The sequence below is a fragment of the Durio zibethinus genome, chromosome 23, assembly GCF_047325235.1.
Source record: "Durio zibethinus cultivar Kanyao isolate XHJ-2024 chromosome 23, ASM4732523v1, whole genome shotgun sequence".
NCBI classification, from domain to species: Eukaryota; Viridiplantae; Streptophyta; class Magnoliopsida; order Malvales; family Malvaceae; genus Durio; species Durio zibethinus.
Window position 1 is genome coordinate 2,923,327 of NC_143184.1, and position 12,843 is coordinate 2,936,169.

A 12,843-nucleotide genomic window follows, 5' to 3' on the forward strand; every position below is an offset into this window, starting at 1 on the left:
TCGTTCTTTAGAAAGTTGTTCTTTGGTAACCCCAAATGATTGTAACGCCATTTTGTCTTAAAGTGGTCGAATCCAATCTTTGTTCTAAAGTTGATGATGGGAGGTTAATATTCCCAAAACTGAACCGGTAGAACAAGACCTTAAATTTGTCTCTTACCTCATAATTTTTGGCCAAAACGAGCTGACCTAACGTAGGATACGATTTCATTACAAATAGTGTTAAAAAATCAAAATCGTTAAATTTTAATTTTAATTCAATTATTTCAATCACTTTTAAAAAAATAATTTCAACTGTGATTTTTTTCATTATTTGTCAAGTACAGTCTCTTTAAAAAAAAATAGAAATTGATCAATTAGACCCCTCCAAAAATAAAATTACCTATTTAGGTCAAATATGGGAGCAGAATATGCCCAAAAATCCCCACCAATAGATTTGTTTGTGGCGAGAGATCCATCGCTTTGCTCCACGTCGACAGAAAGTTAAAGATAGGGCTTTCAGGCTAACACTATTAAGGCGGCCCAGGAAGCCACCTAGCAACCGCTACTCATCTCTCAATATTTATTATATCCTTTTCATCCCAATAGTAGACTTCATATTTGTGGTTTTGGATTTTTGGACTTTCTCAATTATTGATCCATTTTTTCTTATTTCAGTCATTGTACCAAGAATATGGATGATTCTGTCCCATCGTCACTCTGTCCTTTCTCGTTCAATTACTACGTTACCCTTTCAATATCTAAGTAAAATTTTATCACCAGATCACTTAGGACCACCGATCATTGCTTTTGATAGGAAAAATATCTAGGGACGTGATTCTCTACTTGAACTTCTTTTATTTTTATTTGGGATTAATTTTTTTATGTATCAATTATTATAGGGTAAAAATAGTTTTATTAGATAATCTAAGCTTTTTTTTTAACAAGTAAAAAAATTTCAAATACAATAATACTTATTTCATTTAAAGTACTGAAAATATTTCCTTTCAACATTAACTCTAAAATTTTTATGTATTTCAAATATAAAGAATTTACGATATGTATACACTATTATAGAAATTTTTTTTTTTTAATTTGGGAGAGAGGATTCTTGTCTGGTCCTCGAAAACACTTTTTGAGAAAGGTTTTTGATAAATTTCATTCATAATCTTAATTTTTTTATTTCATTTTAATGTTCAATTTTTGAATTATTTATTTGAATCTCTAATCTTATAAAATGGTTTTATATTAGGTTTTTATTAAAATAATTTGTTAATATTAGATATAATTTTCATGTTATAGTTTATGTAGCAAATCATGTGTTTCTCTAATATGTCATATAAATATTTTTCTCAAGTATTTATAAAAAAAGATAAAATGATTAAAATATAAAAATAAAAAAATTAGAGATTACGGATAGAATTTAACCGCCAATATACTGCTACTCTCTTTGATTTGAATATTTATCTTTTTCTTCTTTAAAAAGAAAAGAAACCGAAATAGGAGGGAGAGATTGGTAAATTCATCGGCAGCCACGGAAGTAACACGGAATATGTCAACTGAAGAAAAACGGGTCCACATCATCATCTTATGGGCCCCACCCACACCCCTACACAATAATAAATATGCTATTTCAGTCAAAATCCTTCTCCGCTCCTTCCATTCCGACCTCCTACTTCCTCTCTCCCATTGTCCCTTCTTTATCCCTCTTAGTTTCTCTCGCCAATTTTGCCACACTTGAAATTTCAATTTACTGCCAACAAGGAAAAAAAAAAAAACCTGAAGTCAACAACCAAGAAAAATCGAAATCTGGTAATCTGATCGGACGGTTTAAGGGGGAGGATGAGCACGAAGAAGAAAACGACGCAGGTTCAGAGGACGAGGACGAGGACTCGTGTAGGGAAGTACGAACTCGAAAGAACCTTGGGTGAGGGGAGTTTTGCAAAGGTTAAGTTGGCCAAGAATGTTGAGACCGGCGAGTATGTGGCCATTAAAATCCTGGACCGTGACCAAGTTCTCCGCCATCGAATGGTTGAACAGGTAAAACTTCCCTTCCCTTTCAATCTGCTCCATGCACATAAACATGAAAAAAGATTGCATCGAAGCTATCTCGGCCGTCATTAAACGTGCGACTCACGTAAACTCATTACAAAAAGTGGGACCACCTAAGACCCACGTTTAATGTGGGGTCCTCTGGTGAAAAGGCTGGGACTTGGGATTAATCGAATCTAGTTTTATGATTGTTGCAAAGTCTTTTAGTTAACTTGTTATGACCGTTTAACAAACTATTCAAGCATTAACATTTTTGGGTTTTTTCTTCTCATTAATGGTGATTTCATGTGGGGCAGATAAAAAGAGAAATATCAACAATGAAGCTTATCAAGCATCCCAATGTCATTAAAATATTTGAGGTAAATAAACTATTCCCCGGCGTTATGATGTATTATTTATTCATTTTAGCACGCGGCTAGCATTGCTGATTACAGTATTTAATTTAAGTTTCTTTGTTTTGAATGCATAGGTTATGGCAAGCAAGACGAAGATTTATATAGTGATCGAGTTTGTTGATGGAGGCGAGCTTTTCGACAAAATTGTAAGGAATCGTCGGTAATTTAGTTATGGGTATTTTATGGTTAAATGAATGTCTAACCGGACATGGAGTTTTTGTTCAACGTCTAAAAAACAATATTAGGTAGTTTATTGTTTATGGGACTAAATCTGTATTTGCAGGCCAAGCGCGGGAGACTCAAAGAGGATGAAGCTAGAAGCTATTTCCATCAGCTTATTAACGCTGTTGATTACTGCCACAGTAGAGGCGTCTACCATAGAGATTTGAAGGTTCAAACCTTCCCTTTTAATTAACTGATTGATGAGTGTGCTTAAAAGTTTTGGACTTTGGAGCTTGGGTTCTACTTCTAATTCGTAATAATTATGCATATTCCCGTTTTGCAGCCTGAGAATCTTCTTCTGGACTCTTATGGTGTACTTAAAATTTCGGATTTTGGATTGAGTGCTTTATCACAGCAAGTTCGGGTAAGCATGTTCTGCTTTCTTATTGACTAGAATGGTTTTATGATATTGAAATCTGGACCTGTAATGGTTTTTGGATACCCTAAGGTATAGATGTGATAGCGTATAATGCCCATTCTAAGGATAGCTAGGAAATAGGAAGGGCATGTGGGATTTTAAGCCACTTTTATATGGCATTGCATTCATAACATAAATCATTGATGCTGTGTGACGATACGTTTACCCTTGACCATTTAATTCAAAAAAAAAAAAAGTCTTTAGATAAATGGTGTTATACTTTTACAGAGATACTGTATAATCCTTTGCTTTTAAGAAAAAAATTAGTCTCTTATAGCAAAGTTGTAATTTTCCATTTTTTCATTTGCTTGGAAGGAAAGAAAGGAAAATTTTTCTAATATGATGGTTGAGATTCATAGCATGCGTTATTTTTTAGCTCAGCCATTAGATTAAAACATTTTCCTTTCTTTCCCTTCTTTCCCTCCTACCAAACAGAGTGTTAATGGAAAATGTCCAAGTCAAAGGGGGGGGGGGGGGGGGGAAGACTGAAGAAGACATGATGGAAATTATATATCCACTTAGTTAACAACATGTACTGGGAAAATGCTTGAAACAGTTGGTCAAGGCTTTTAGTTTTCAATTAAGATTCTATAAACTATCAATAATGGAGGAATAACCCATGTCTAGTAGTGTAATCTTTCTTTTCCTTTCTAATATGAATGCAACATTTTCTAAAATTCTTCCAAATGTAGGAGGATGGTTTGCTTCATACAGCCTGTGGGACTCCCAATTATGTTGCTCCAGAGGTATTCAGCCCTGACTTTATGAGTTGCAATGCTGCAACTTTTTCTTCACTCTGGTGTGTGACATTTTTCTTATCAGGTGCTCAAAGATCAAGGTTATGATGGTACATCATCTGATATTTGGTCTTGCGGAGTAATTCTCTTTGTACTTATGGCTGGTTATTTGCCTTTTGATGAGCCAAACCTTATAGCCTTGTATAAAAAAGTGAGTAATCCCAGATTTGGCTTCTCTTTTTAGATGAGAACTTCATTAAAACTGTTGGTACATCTTTATGTAATTCAGATATGGAAGGCTGATTTCACTTGCCCATCATGGTTTTCATCTGGTGCTAGGAAATTGATAAAGCATATTCTTGATCCAAACCCTCTTACTGTAAGTTCTAAAATCTATTCATGCTTTGAAACTTACTGATTAATTGCTATCTTTGTCCTCGGCATAGGTTCTATTCTTAAATGATAATAAGCATATTGAAAAATTAACTTCTTTTTTTTTCTTTTTGTTTTTATAAACATTAAACTTATTATGATAACATGCATTTCTGTTAAAACTCTGCCCTTTATTTGTCACAGCGTATAACTATTCCTGAAATCTTACAAGATGAATGGTTCAAGAAAGGGTACAAGCCACCACAATTTGAGCATGAGGAGGATGTAAATCTTGATGACGTAGATGCTGTTTTTAATGACTCAATGGTAAGACATTTTGTATTGGGTCTGTTTTGTTTCTCTGGGAAAAGGTTTATTATAAGCAAAATCTCTTGCAAGCATTTTACAATGCGGGCTGATACTGTTTTTTGTTGTCCAAAACTTTTGACCATTGACCCTGTTTGTGTCCGTTTCTTTGTGGACTATCTACTCAAAATGAAAGAATAATATGAGAATGAATTTCATTTGATGCTACTTCTCATTTGTTTATTTTGCAGGAACATCTTGTTACAGAAAGGAAGGAGAAACCCGTGTCAATGAATGCTTTTGAGCTTATCTCTAGGTCGCAAAGCTTTAGGCTAGACAATTTGTTTGAGAAGCAGAAGGTATCTGATTAAGATCCCTTTAGCTTTCCCTGTATTAAATATAGTGTTAATTAAAGAGTTTGAACAATTCCCTGTATTAAATGTTTTTAGCCTGTATCTCCACTTTCCATCTTATGAGAATTTTTTACGGCCTGCAATTCTGAGAAATCCTTTCTTAGCTAAGTGTATCATTTTTGTTTTGTCGGTTTGAAATGAAATTATAGGGCATTGTGAAGCGAGAAACCAGTTTTGCCTCCCAATGTCCTCCTAATGAAATTCTCTCAAAAATTGAGGAAGCTGCAAAGCCTCTGGGCTTTAATGTTCACAAGCGAAACTACAAGGTTTGGATTATCTATATTTATGTTGCACAAGCTAAGTTGCTTGCTCAGATTCTCTGTGATATGATTTGGGTTTTGCTTATTCAAAACTGCTAGTTCGTATGTTTATAAATTTTGTTTCAACTCTCACGTGTTTATTATATTCATATCATCACAGATGAAGTTGAAAGGTGACAAAAGTGGGAGAAAGGGACAGCTTTCTGTAGCTACGGAGGTACTGAATTGTTTGTTAACCGGTCAAGCACCTTTTTTAAGTTCTTTTGAATATGATGAAATTTACTGTTGATTGAATGAAGGCACATTAGTTATTCTCATTTGGAGTCTATATGATTTTGAATAATTTAAAGATGGGACAGGCAATGCAGGGTTATGATTACTCAAATATGTTTGTTGTCTCAAGCCTGGTTTTGCTCCAGGCTTGGCCTAAGTAACATTTTCTAACTTCACCTGAAAGGATTTAAGATCTAAGCTTGAGGGCTGATCCCCTCAAATGTATCCTGTTTTATTAAAATATTAGGACATGGTTTTTAATCTTTAATAATAATCCCTCTGTCCAAAAGGTAAGAAATCCAAGGGCTCAAAATCAATATTCTAGATATAGCGGAGCATTGCAAAAAATTTTCACTCAGCATCTACTCTTAAGATTATTCCTTATCAGAGAAACATGGAAAACTCATTGCTCTTTGACCTCAGGTGTTTGAGGTGGCTCCCTGCTTGCATGTGGTGGAGCTCCGGAAAACTGGCGGTGACACATTGGAGTTTCACAAGGTATACTTGCATAGTAGTTGCATTTAATTTTAGGTTTGTTGTTGGTGAAAAAATGTTTTGAATCCTATTACTTTAGTAACCCACATTAACTGGGATCCTTCTTGTCTGAGCCAAATATCCATTTGAATTTGTCCAATTAATAAGACGTCCAATCGTTTCTTTTCCTTCTCCGGTTTTATTGAAATATAAATGGATTGTTGAATGATTTCTTATCTGGTAATCCTTAGGCTTTTATAGGCTAATGCATTAATTCCTCTTTTAATGACAGTTCTACAAAAATTTTTCTTGTGGATTGAAAGATATAGTCTGGAAATCTGAAGAAATTGCTGAAGAGGAAAGGTGATCTCTCTCTCCTCATTTGATGTTACTGTTGTAATGAGCAAAGGTTTTATCGACTTTTGTAATTTGCTTTTTCAGGCCATAACTAAAACTACCTTGTTTTGGTTCATCCTTGCTTTAGCCTCATGCACGTATTTCTTGGAGTCGTTAGTACATACTGTTGGTTGCGCGGTAGGGGAAGATGAATGAATTAGATACCTCAAACGTGAGGCATGGTTCATTGCCCGGGTTCTTATATAAAGGGGGTTCAGCTTTGTTTACTTGGGAAGTAGTCAAATCCATTGAAAATTTGCAATTAGGTTACTGTTCATCAGATGGAGAAATGCTGTTCTTAATGCTATATTTTGAGAATATATATATTAATTAAATTATTATGTTGTAAAATGAATAAGCTAACGACAATTTGTGATATGTATCTCAATTTAATAACCACATCGTAAAAGAATAAAAAAGTAAACTCAACTTGATAGAAAATAGAAAATTAAAAAAATAATTGAACAAGGCCTTAAACCCTGTGAAGGAGAAGTAGCTGGTTGAATGCCGAGCCCCAAAAGGATAAAAAAGGCATATCCGGCTTAGTAAGTTGTAGCCCAAAAGGTCCATTACACATCTTGAGAAAGCCTGGTCATTTCACTTATTCAGTTCCTTAACTTCAAATATATCAATTTGAAATTTCAATGGTTAGAGTAAGTATTTTTCATCTCTAATTTTTTATTTTTATATTATATTCATTTTTGTGTTTATATTTAATGAATATTTTAAATTTATTTTTTTTTCATGAGTATTTAATAGGTATAAATAATTTTTAAACTCTTAACTTTAAAGATAATAAAAACTAAAATTTATTTTTTAACTTTTTTTTAATTTTTATTTTGTATATTTTGGTAATTTATTTATAAATACATATTAATATATATCTTTAATAAAAATATATTAATTTTAATTAATCTAAAATAATAATTTATATTATTTAATAAAAATTTTATTTATTAAATATATATAAATATATATAGGGTATGAGATGTGTATTATATTATCTGTTTTTATTTTTATACTAAATAAAAATTTAAAATTATATCCATTCTTATCTTTATATCAACAATATAATATCTATATTTATCTCTATTCGAATAAAAAATCAAAATTTTAATATCAATTCCTTCATCATCAGTTTCTTGTTCATTTTTCGCATTCATGACATACAATTAAGTCTATGTAGACATTTTTTTTCCCTAATATTTGGAACTACTTCCATTTAATTACTTTTATTTGATCCAAGCTATATTTTCTTTCGAGATGTGCTAAATGGTCTGAATTTAAAACGTGTTCACTATGCTCAATGATTTTGACCAAGGTACAATTAATCACTGAAACATTGTTATGGATATAACTTGAGTTTTATTTAATTTTGCAGTATAGTTTGATAAAAAGGTAGGGAGGATTAATCATGAATGTAATGTTGTTTAATGCAGAGAAAGAAACAAGACTCAACACTGCTAATTAAAAAATTAGGCATCAAATTATACCAAAAAGAAAAATTAGGTTTGGAGTTTCCATAAGTGCCATAAAACGCAGTAAAAAAAAAATAAATAATAGCTATAAATTGGCTCAACCCTAGTTTCAACCAAACCCTTACTACTAGAGTTGAGATTTGGATTAAATTGTACATAGTTGGACTGACAACAATTGCTGCAGCAGCCGTCTGCATATATTAGGCCTTTTTTTTTCAATTGAATGAAAACCGAAATCTAGAAGTAGCAAAAGGGAGGCCTTCGACGAGGAATGTGTGCCTATATACAATTTTGTCTTTTCATTATTTTGGCGGCTGGATTTTTTTTTTCTTCAAATTTTACTTTTAATTTCTTCATTTTCCTTTGTTTACCATCTTTCATACAAAACGTAGTAATTTTCTTTTTGTTTTTCCTCTCTCCTGTCAAAAATAGTGTAAAGTCAAAGACCAAGACCAGATCGTCTGTTTCTATACCGGAATTTGGACAAGTTAGAGGCAACCTTCTTTGACCCTCTGTTTATTCTGTTCTGATTGCCAGTCACCTACAATCCACCGGCCCATTTTACTACTTTCCCTTTAGTACCATTCTCTCTCTGTTGACCTTTTATGGTTGCTTCCCTTGCTTTGAAGGCCACGGGATCCCATTTACGTAAAACACCAGCGTTAATGATTTCTTGGCAATAACCAAAACACCATGCAATGGAAAACGAAAAGACTCTTTAAGCTTTCTTGAAAGAAACCTCGCAATCTCACATGGTGGCATATGCCTTAGGCCCCCACAATCCCATCAACAAAAATATAACTCCCAAACCCTGATTTTTTTTTTTTTTTAACTTTTTGACTCAAAGCGATGGGGCTTTAGTCCTTCATTATTTTATACGAATCCCATACTATATTCCTACGGTGGTTGAGCTATCTTTCCTTTCTCGGAACTACCCTCCATTAATTCAAGACTCTCTCCCCCTTCTTTTCTTGCAGTCATTGTTATATTAACTCTAGCTAGTGGTCTAGCTTCCCCATTGGTCAGGTTTCAGAGCTAATTTTCTCTAGCTTTATCCCACTCCTCCTACCCAACCAACTCTTTCTAGTTTCTAGGCCTTCTGCTCTTATTTAAGCAAATTTCCTTTTAGGAGATTTTATAGTTCAGCTTCTTATAGACAAGACAACGATCCCATATTCTTTAAGACCCCAAAAAGTGAGTAATTAGAGAGACGATATGGATAGGGATAGCATACAGATGGATAAGGAGAGGCTGACGGCGGAAATGGCATTCAAAGACTCCTCCTCCGCCGTTATCAAAATCAGGAAAAGATTGCCTGATTTCCTGCAATCTGTGAAGCTTAAATATGTAAAGTTAGGCTATGGTTATTCATGTAACCCCGCCACCATACTCATGTTTGCTTTAATCCTACCACTTTTCATCGCTACGTTGGTTCAGTTCACTAGTCTAAGATTGGACCTGGTTCCCGAGTTATGGACCAAACAAACCCTTCGACTTGAGAGCATTGATGCTGCTACAAGACTAGCTGGTTCACTAATCCTATTCTTCCTTTTTGGTCTCTACTATGCGAAGCGGTCTAGGCCGGTTTATCTCATCGACTTCGCTTGTTACAAACCTGAAGATGATCGTAAAGTGTCAATTGAATCGTTCCTGAAGATGAGTGAAGATAGCGGAGCTTTCACGGAGGACACGCTTCAATTTCAAAGAAGGATATCAACCCGGTCTGGTTTAGGCGATGAGACGTATTTCCCAAGAGGGATAACATCTAGACCACCAAATCTGTGCATGGAAGAGGCTCGATCTGAAGCTGAAGCTGTCATGTTCGGAGCACTCGACTCACTTTTTGAGAAAACCGGTGTCAAACCAGAGGATATTGGCATCCTTATCGTGAATTGCAGCTTATTTAATCCAACCCCATCTCTCTCAGCCATGATAGTCAACCATTACAAGTTACGTACAGATATCAAGAGCTACAATCTTGGAGGAATGGGCTGCAGCGCAGGCCTTATTTCAATCGAGCTCGCTAAAAACCTCCTTCAAGCCAATCCTAACACGTATGCCGTAGTGGTAAGCACTGAAAACATTACTCTGAATTGGTATTTCGGGAATGACCGGTCGATGTTGCTATGCAATTGCATATTCCGCATGGGTGGAGCCGCTGTGCTCTTGTCAAACAAGTCACGAGACAGGACTCGTTCAAAGTACGAGCTCGTTCACTTGGTTCGAACACATAAAGGCGCGGATGATAAACATTACAACTGCGTTTACCAAAGAGAGGATGACAAAGGAACTATTGGGGTTTCATTGGCTCGTGAATTAATGGCTGGGGCTGGAGACGCATTGAAAACCAATATCACCACTCTGGGTCCCCTTGTTTTACCATTCAGGGAGCAGTTCATGTTCTTTGTTACACTTGTTCGAAAGAAGATTTTTAAAGACAAAGTTAAGCCTTATATACCTGATTTCAAGCTTGCTTTTGAGCATTTTTGTATCCATGCTGGTGGAAGGGCGGTTTTGGATGAATTACAGAAGAATTTGCAGCTAACAGATTGGCATATGGAACCTTCAAGGATGACTCTACATAGATTTGGAAACACTTCAAGTAGTTCCCTTTGGTATGAGTTGGCTTATACGGAGGCTAAGGGTAGGATCGCGGATGGAGACCGGGTTTGGCAGATTGCATTCGGTTCGGGTTTCAAGTGTAACAGTGCTGTTTGGAGAGCTCTTAGGTCGACTCCCCTGAGCGAGTCAAGGGGTAACCCGTGGAAGGATGAAATTGACAAGTACCCGGTGAAGGTTCCTCTTGCTTGATATCTCCAATCGGTTGTTACATGTGAACTGTGATTAAGCAGATTAATGGTGACGGCCTGGCTGTGGCCTGTAGGGTTCATTCGTTTCTGTTCCTATAATCTCTGTGTCTGCCTCTTTCTTTCTCTTTTTTGTAATTTCGTATTTTTCGACAATCATGATGTCCTCAGTAATTAATCGGTAGTTGAAAGGGGAAAAAAAAAATTAACCCCACACCATTTGCTGCTGTAAGAAAATATTTCTCGTTAATGGAAATATAATTATTCTAATGTATAAAAAAAACAAAAACAAATTGAAATGATACTTATATAATTTATTTAGAATGAATATTCCTGTCGTTATAAAAAAAATACAAATGATAGATTTTGTGTGGTGATATGCAATTTGCAAATAAATATGGCGATGATATTTGATAAACACCTTTGATTCAAATTGGTTGGAAGTTCGGGAATTCTTTGTCAAATGTAACAACATGTGATCAATTAAGCTAATTTCCCTATCAAACCCTATATCTTTAATTAAGACAACATTATGAATATTTTAATATACATCAATATATAACAATTATTGTTATTTTTATTCCCACAAAAACACTTGAGATAACAGGTAAATCTTCTCAATTTGAAGTTTTGACAGGTTTAAAGGTGAATGGTTTCAATCATGTAATTTATTAATAAAATATTATACTTTAATTTTTGATAATTTTAAATAAAAAAATTAATGGGTTGACAAATGAATAAGTTATTTAATGTGTTTTTTTACCATAAATATCTTGAATAATTTTATTTAATTTTTTATAAAATATTATTTAAAGCGTTTTTTAAGCAAAAATATTTTGAATAATTCTAAAAAAAATGAAGAAAATTATTTAAGATAATTTTTATCAAAAACGTCTTGAATAATTTCCTAATTAAAATTGAAATAGATTATTTAATGTATTTTTTGCTAGAAAAGTTTTAAATAACCCCATTTAATTTTTTGTATGAAATTATTCAAGATGTTTTCTAATAAAAAAATACTTTAAATAATCTCCTCTCATTAAATAATCCCCTTATAAAAATTGAATAGGATTATTCAATACATTTTTCGTTAAAAATGTTTTGAATAACTTCATTCAATTTTTTATAATAGATTATTCAAAACGTTTTTTATCAAAATCGCCTCGAAAAATCTCATCTAATTTTTTATAAAGTATTATTCAAGAGGTTTTCTAGGCAAAAACGTATTGAATTATCTTTAATAAAAAATTAGAGGGATTCCTTTCATAAAAATTGAAATGAATTATTGAAAACATTTTTTATTAGAAAACACATTTAATAAACCTAATCAATTTTTTATAAAAGATTATTCAATACGATTTTTGACAAAAATATTTTGAATAATAAAAAAAAAGAAGTGATTATTCAAGATATTTATGCCTAAAAATGCATTGATTAATCCTCTCATAAAATTGAAAAAGATTATTCAAAACATTAAAGGCAAAAAAATACCTTAAATAATTTTTTTTTAATTTTTATAAGAGATTATTCAATGTATTTTTTATTAGATAATGCTTTGAATAATTTCATTCAATTAATTGAATAAGGTTATTTAAATTATTTTCATATATACTAAGAAGATTATAATAATTATATAAAATTTAATATATGTGAATTTTTTTTAACTAAACGAATAAATTTAAATATAAAATACCTTAAAATTATACTTTTTTATATATCACATTTTAAAAAAAATTATAATTTCACGAATTAAACATCTCTTAAGATTATCATTATCTTTTTTATTATTTAATTTTTTATTAATAATCTGTTTGTCATGTTCTACAACACTTCAATAATTTGTCACCCAACTTTATTTACGTAATAAAAAAATATTAAAGTTTAGTTTGATAAATATTTATCTTTTTTTATTTTTTTGGATAATTGAAAATTTATTCCAACTTCCAAAGAGAAAGAGGTCCGGTCACCTAAATTAATTAGAGAAGGCAAAACAAGCACGTGGGCTATCTGTCTGTAACTCAGGTCGGACCCTATTTCCCAGCCGGCTAACATATCCAAACCCACCAAAAATCAGCAACTCTCACCCACTTTCCCATCAACGTCTCAGCCAATTCCCGTTTACCTCGTCAACCAGCCGCCTCCAACGGAGGCAACAACCCCAAGCAAGAAGAGAGAAAGGAGGTAAGCGGATCAGACGTGTTTGAGCTTTGCAGAGAGCAGCCGCCCAGAAGAAGAAAGCCCAGAGAAAGAAGAAGGGATTGGTA

General features: G+C 33.3%; 1 protein-coding gene and 1 pseudogene across 3 annotated transcripts; both read left to right on the top strand.

Moving 5' to 3' along the window:
* The first annotated feature begins 1,628 nt into the window (after window positions 1-1,628).
* LOC111313980 (CBL-interacting serine/threonine-protein kinase 9-like) lies at window positions 1,629-6,645 on the top strand. 2 transcript variants are annotated; one of them, XM_022914906.2, is made up of 15 exons: window positions 1,629-2,016; window positions 2,325-2,387; window positions 2,498-2,569; window positions 2,707-2,814; window positions 2,929-3,009; window positions 3,756-3,809; window positions 3,886-4,011; window positions 4,090-4,179; window positions 4,377-4,499; window positions 4,730-4,837; window positions 5,041-5,157; window positions 5,312-5,368; window positions 5,848-5,922; window positions 6,191-6,261; window positions 6,340-6,645. In XM_022914906.2, the coding sequence occupies exons 1-15, from the start codon at window positions 1,819-1,821 to the stop codon at window positions 6,344-6,346; spliced, it is 1,350 nt and encodes a 449-aa protein (XP_022770641.1). In that variant the 5' UTR covers window positions 1,629-1,818; the 3' UTR covers window positions 6,347-6,645. The 2 variants fall into 2 exon arrangements, with proteins under 2 accessions (XP_022770641.1, XP_089608889.1); XM_089752763.1 differs by having other exon boundaries at window positions 6,191-6,370.
* A 1,971-nt stretch (window positions 6,646-8,616) lies between these two features.
* LOC111313978 (3-ketoacyl-CoA synthase 1 pseudogene) lies at window positions 8,617-10,845 on the top strand (annotated as a pseudogene). The gene has a single exon (XR_016332648.1). The product of XR_016332648.1 is annotated as a 3-ketoacyl-CoA synthase 1 pseudogene (transcript).
* The last annotated feature ends 1,998 nt before the right edge of the window (window positions 10,846-12,843 follow it).

Excerpts from the sequence above, each read along its gene's own strand:
- LOC111313980 (XM_022914906.2), top strand. The coding sequence starts at position 1,819 with ATGAGCACGAAGAAGAAAACGACGCAGGTTCAGAGGACGAGGACGAGG. Across the intron at positions 2,388-2,497 it reads ATGTCATTAAAATATTTGAG|GTTATGGCAAGCAAGACGAA; the intron begins GTAAATAAACTA and ends TTGAATGCATAG. Across the intron at positions 3,010-3,755 it reads CTTTATCACAGCAAGTTCGG|GAGGATGGTTTGCTTCATAC; the intron begins GTAAGCATGTTC and ends TTCCAAATGTAG.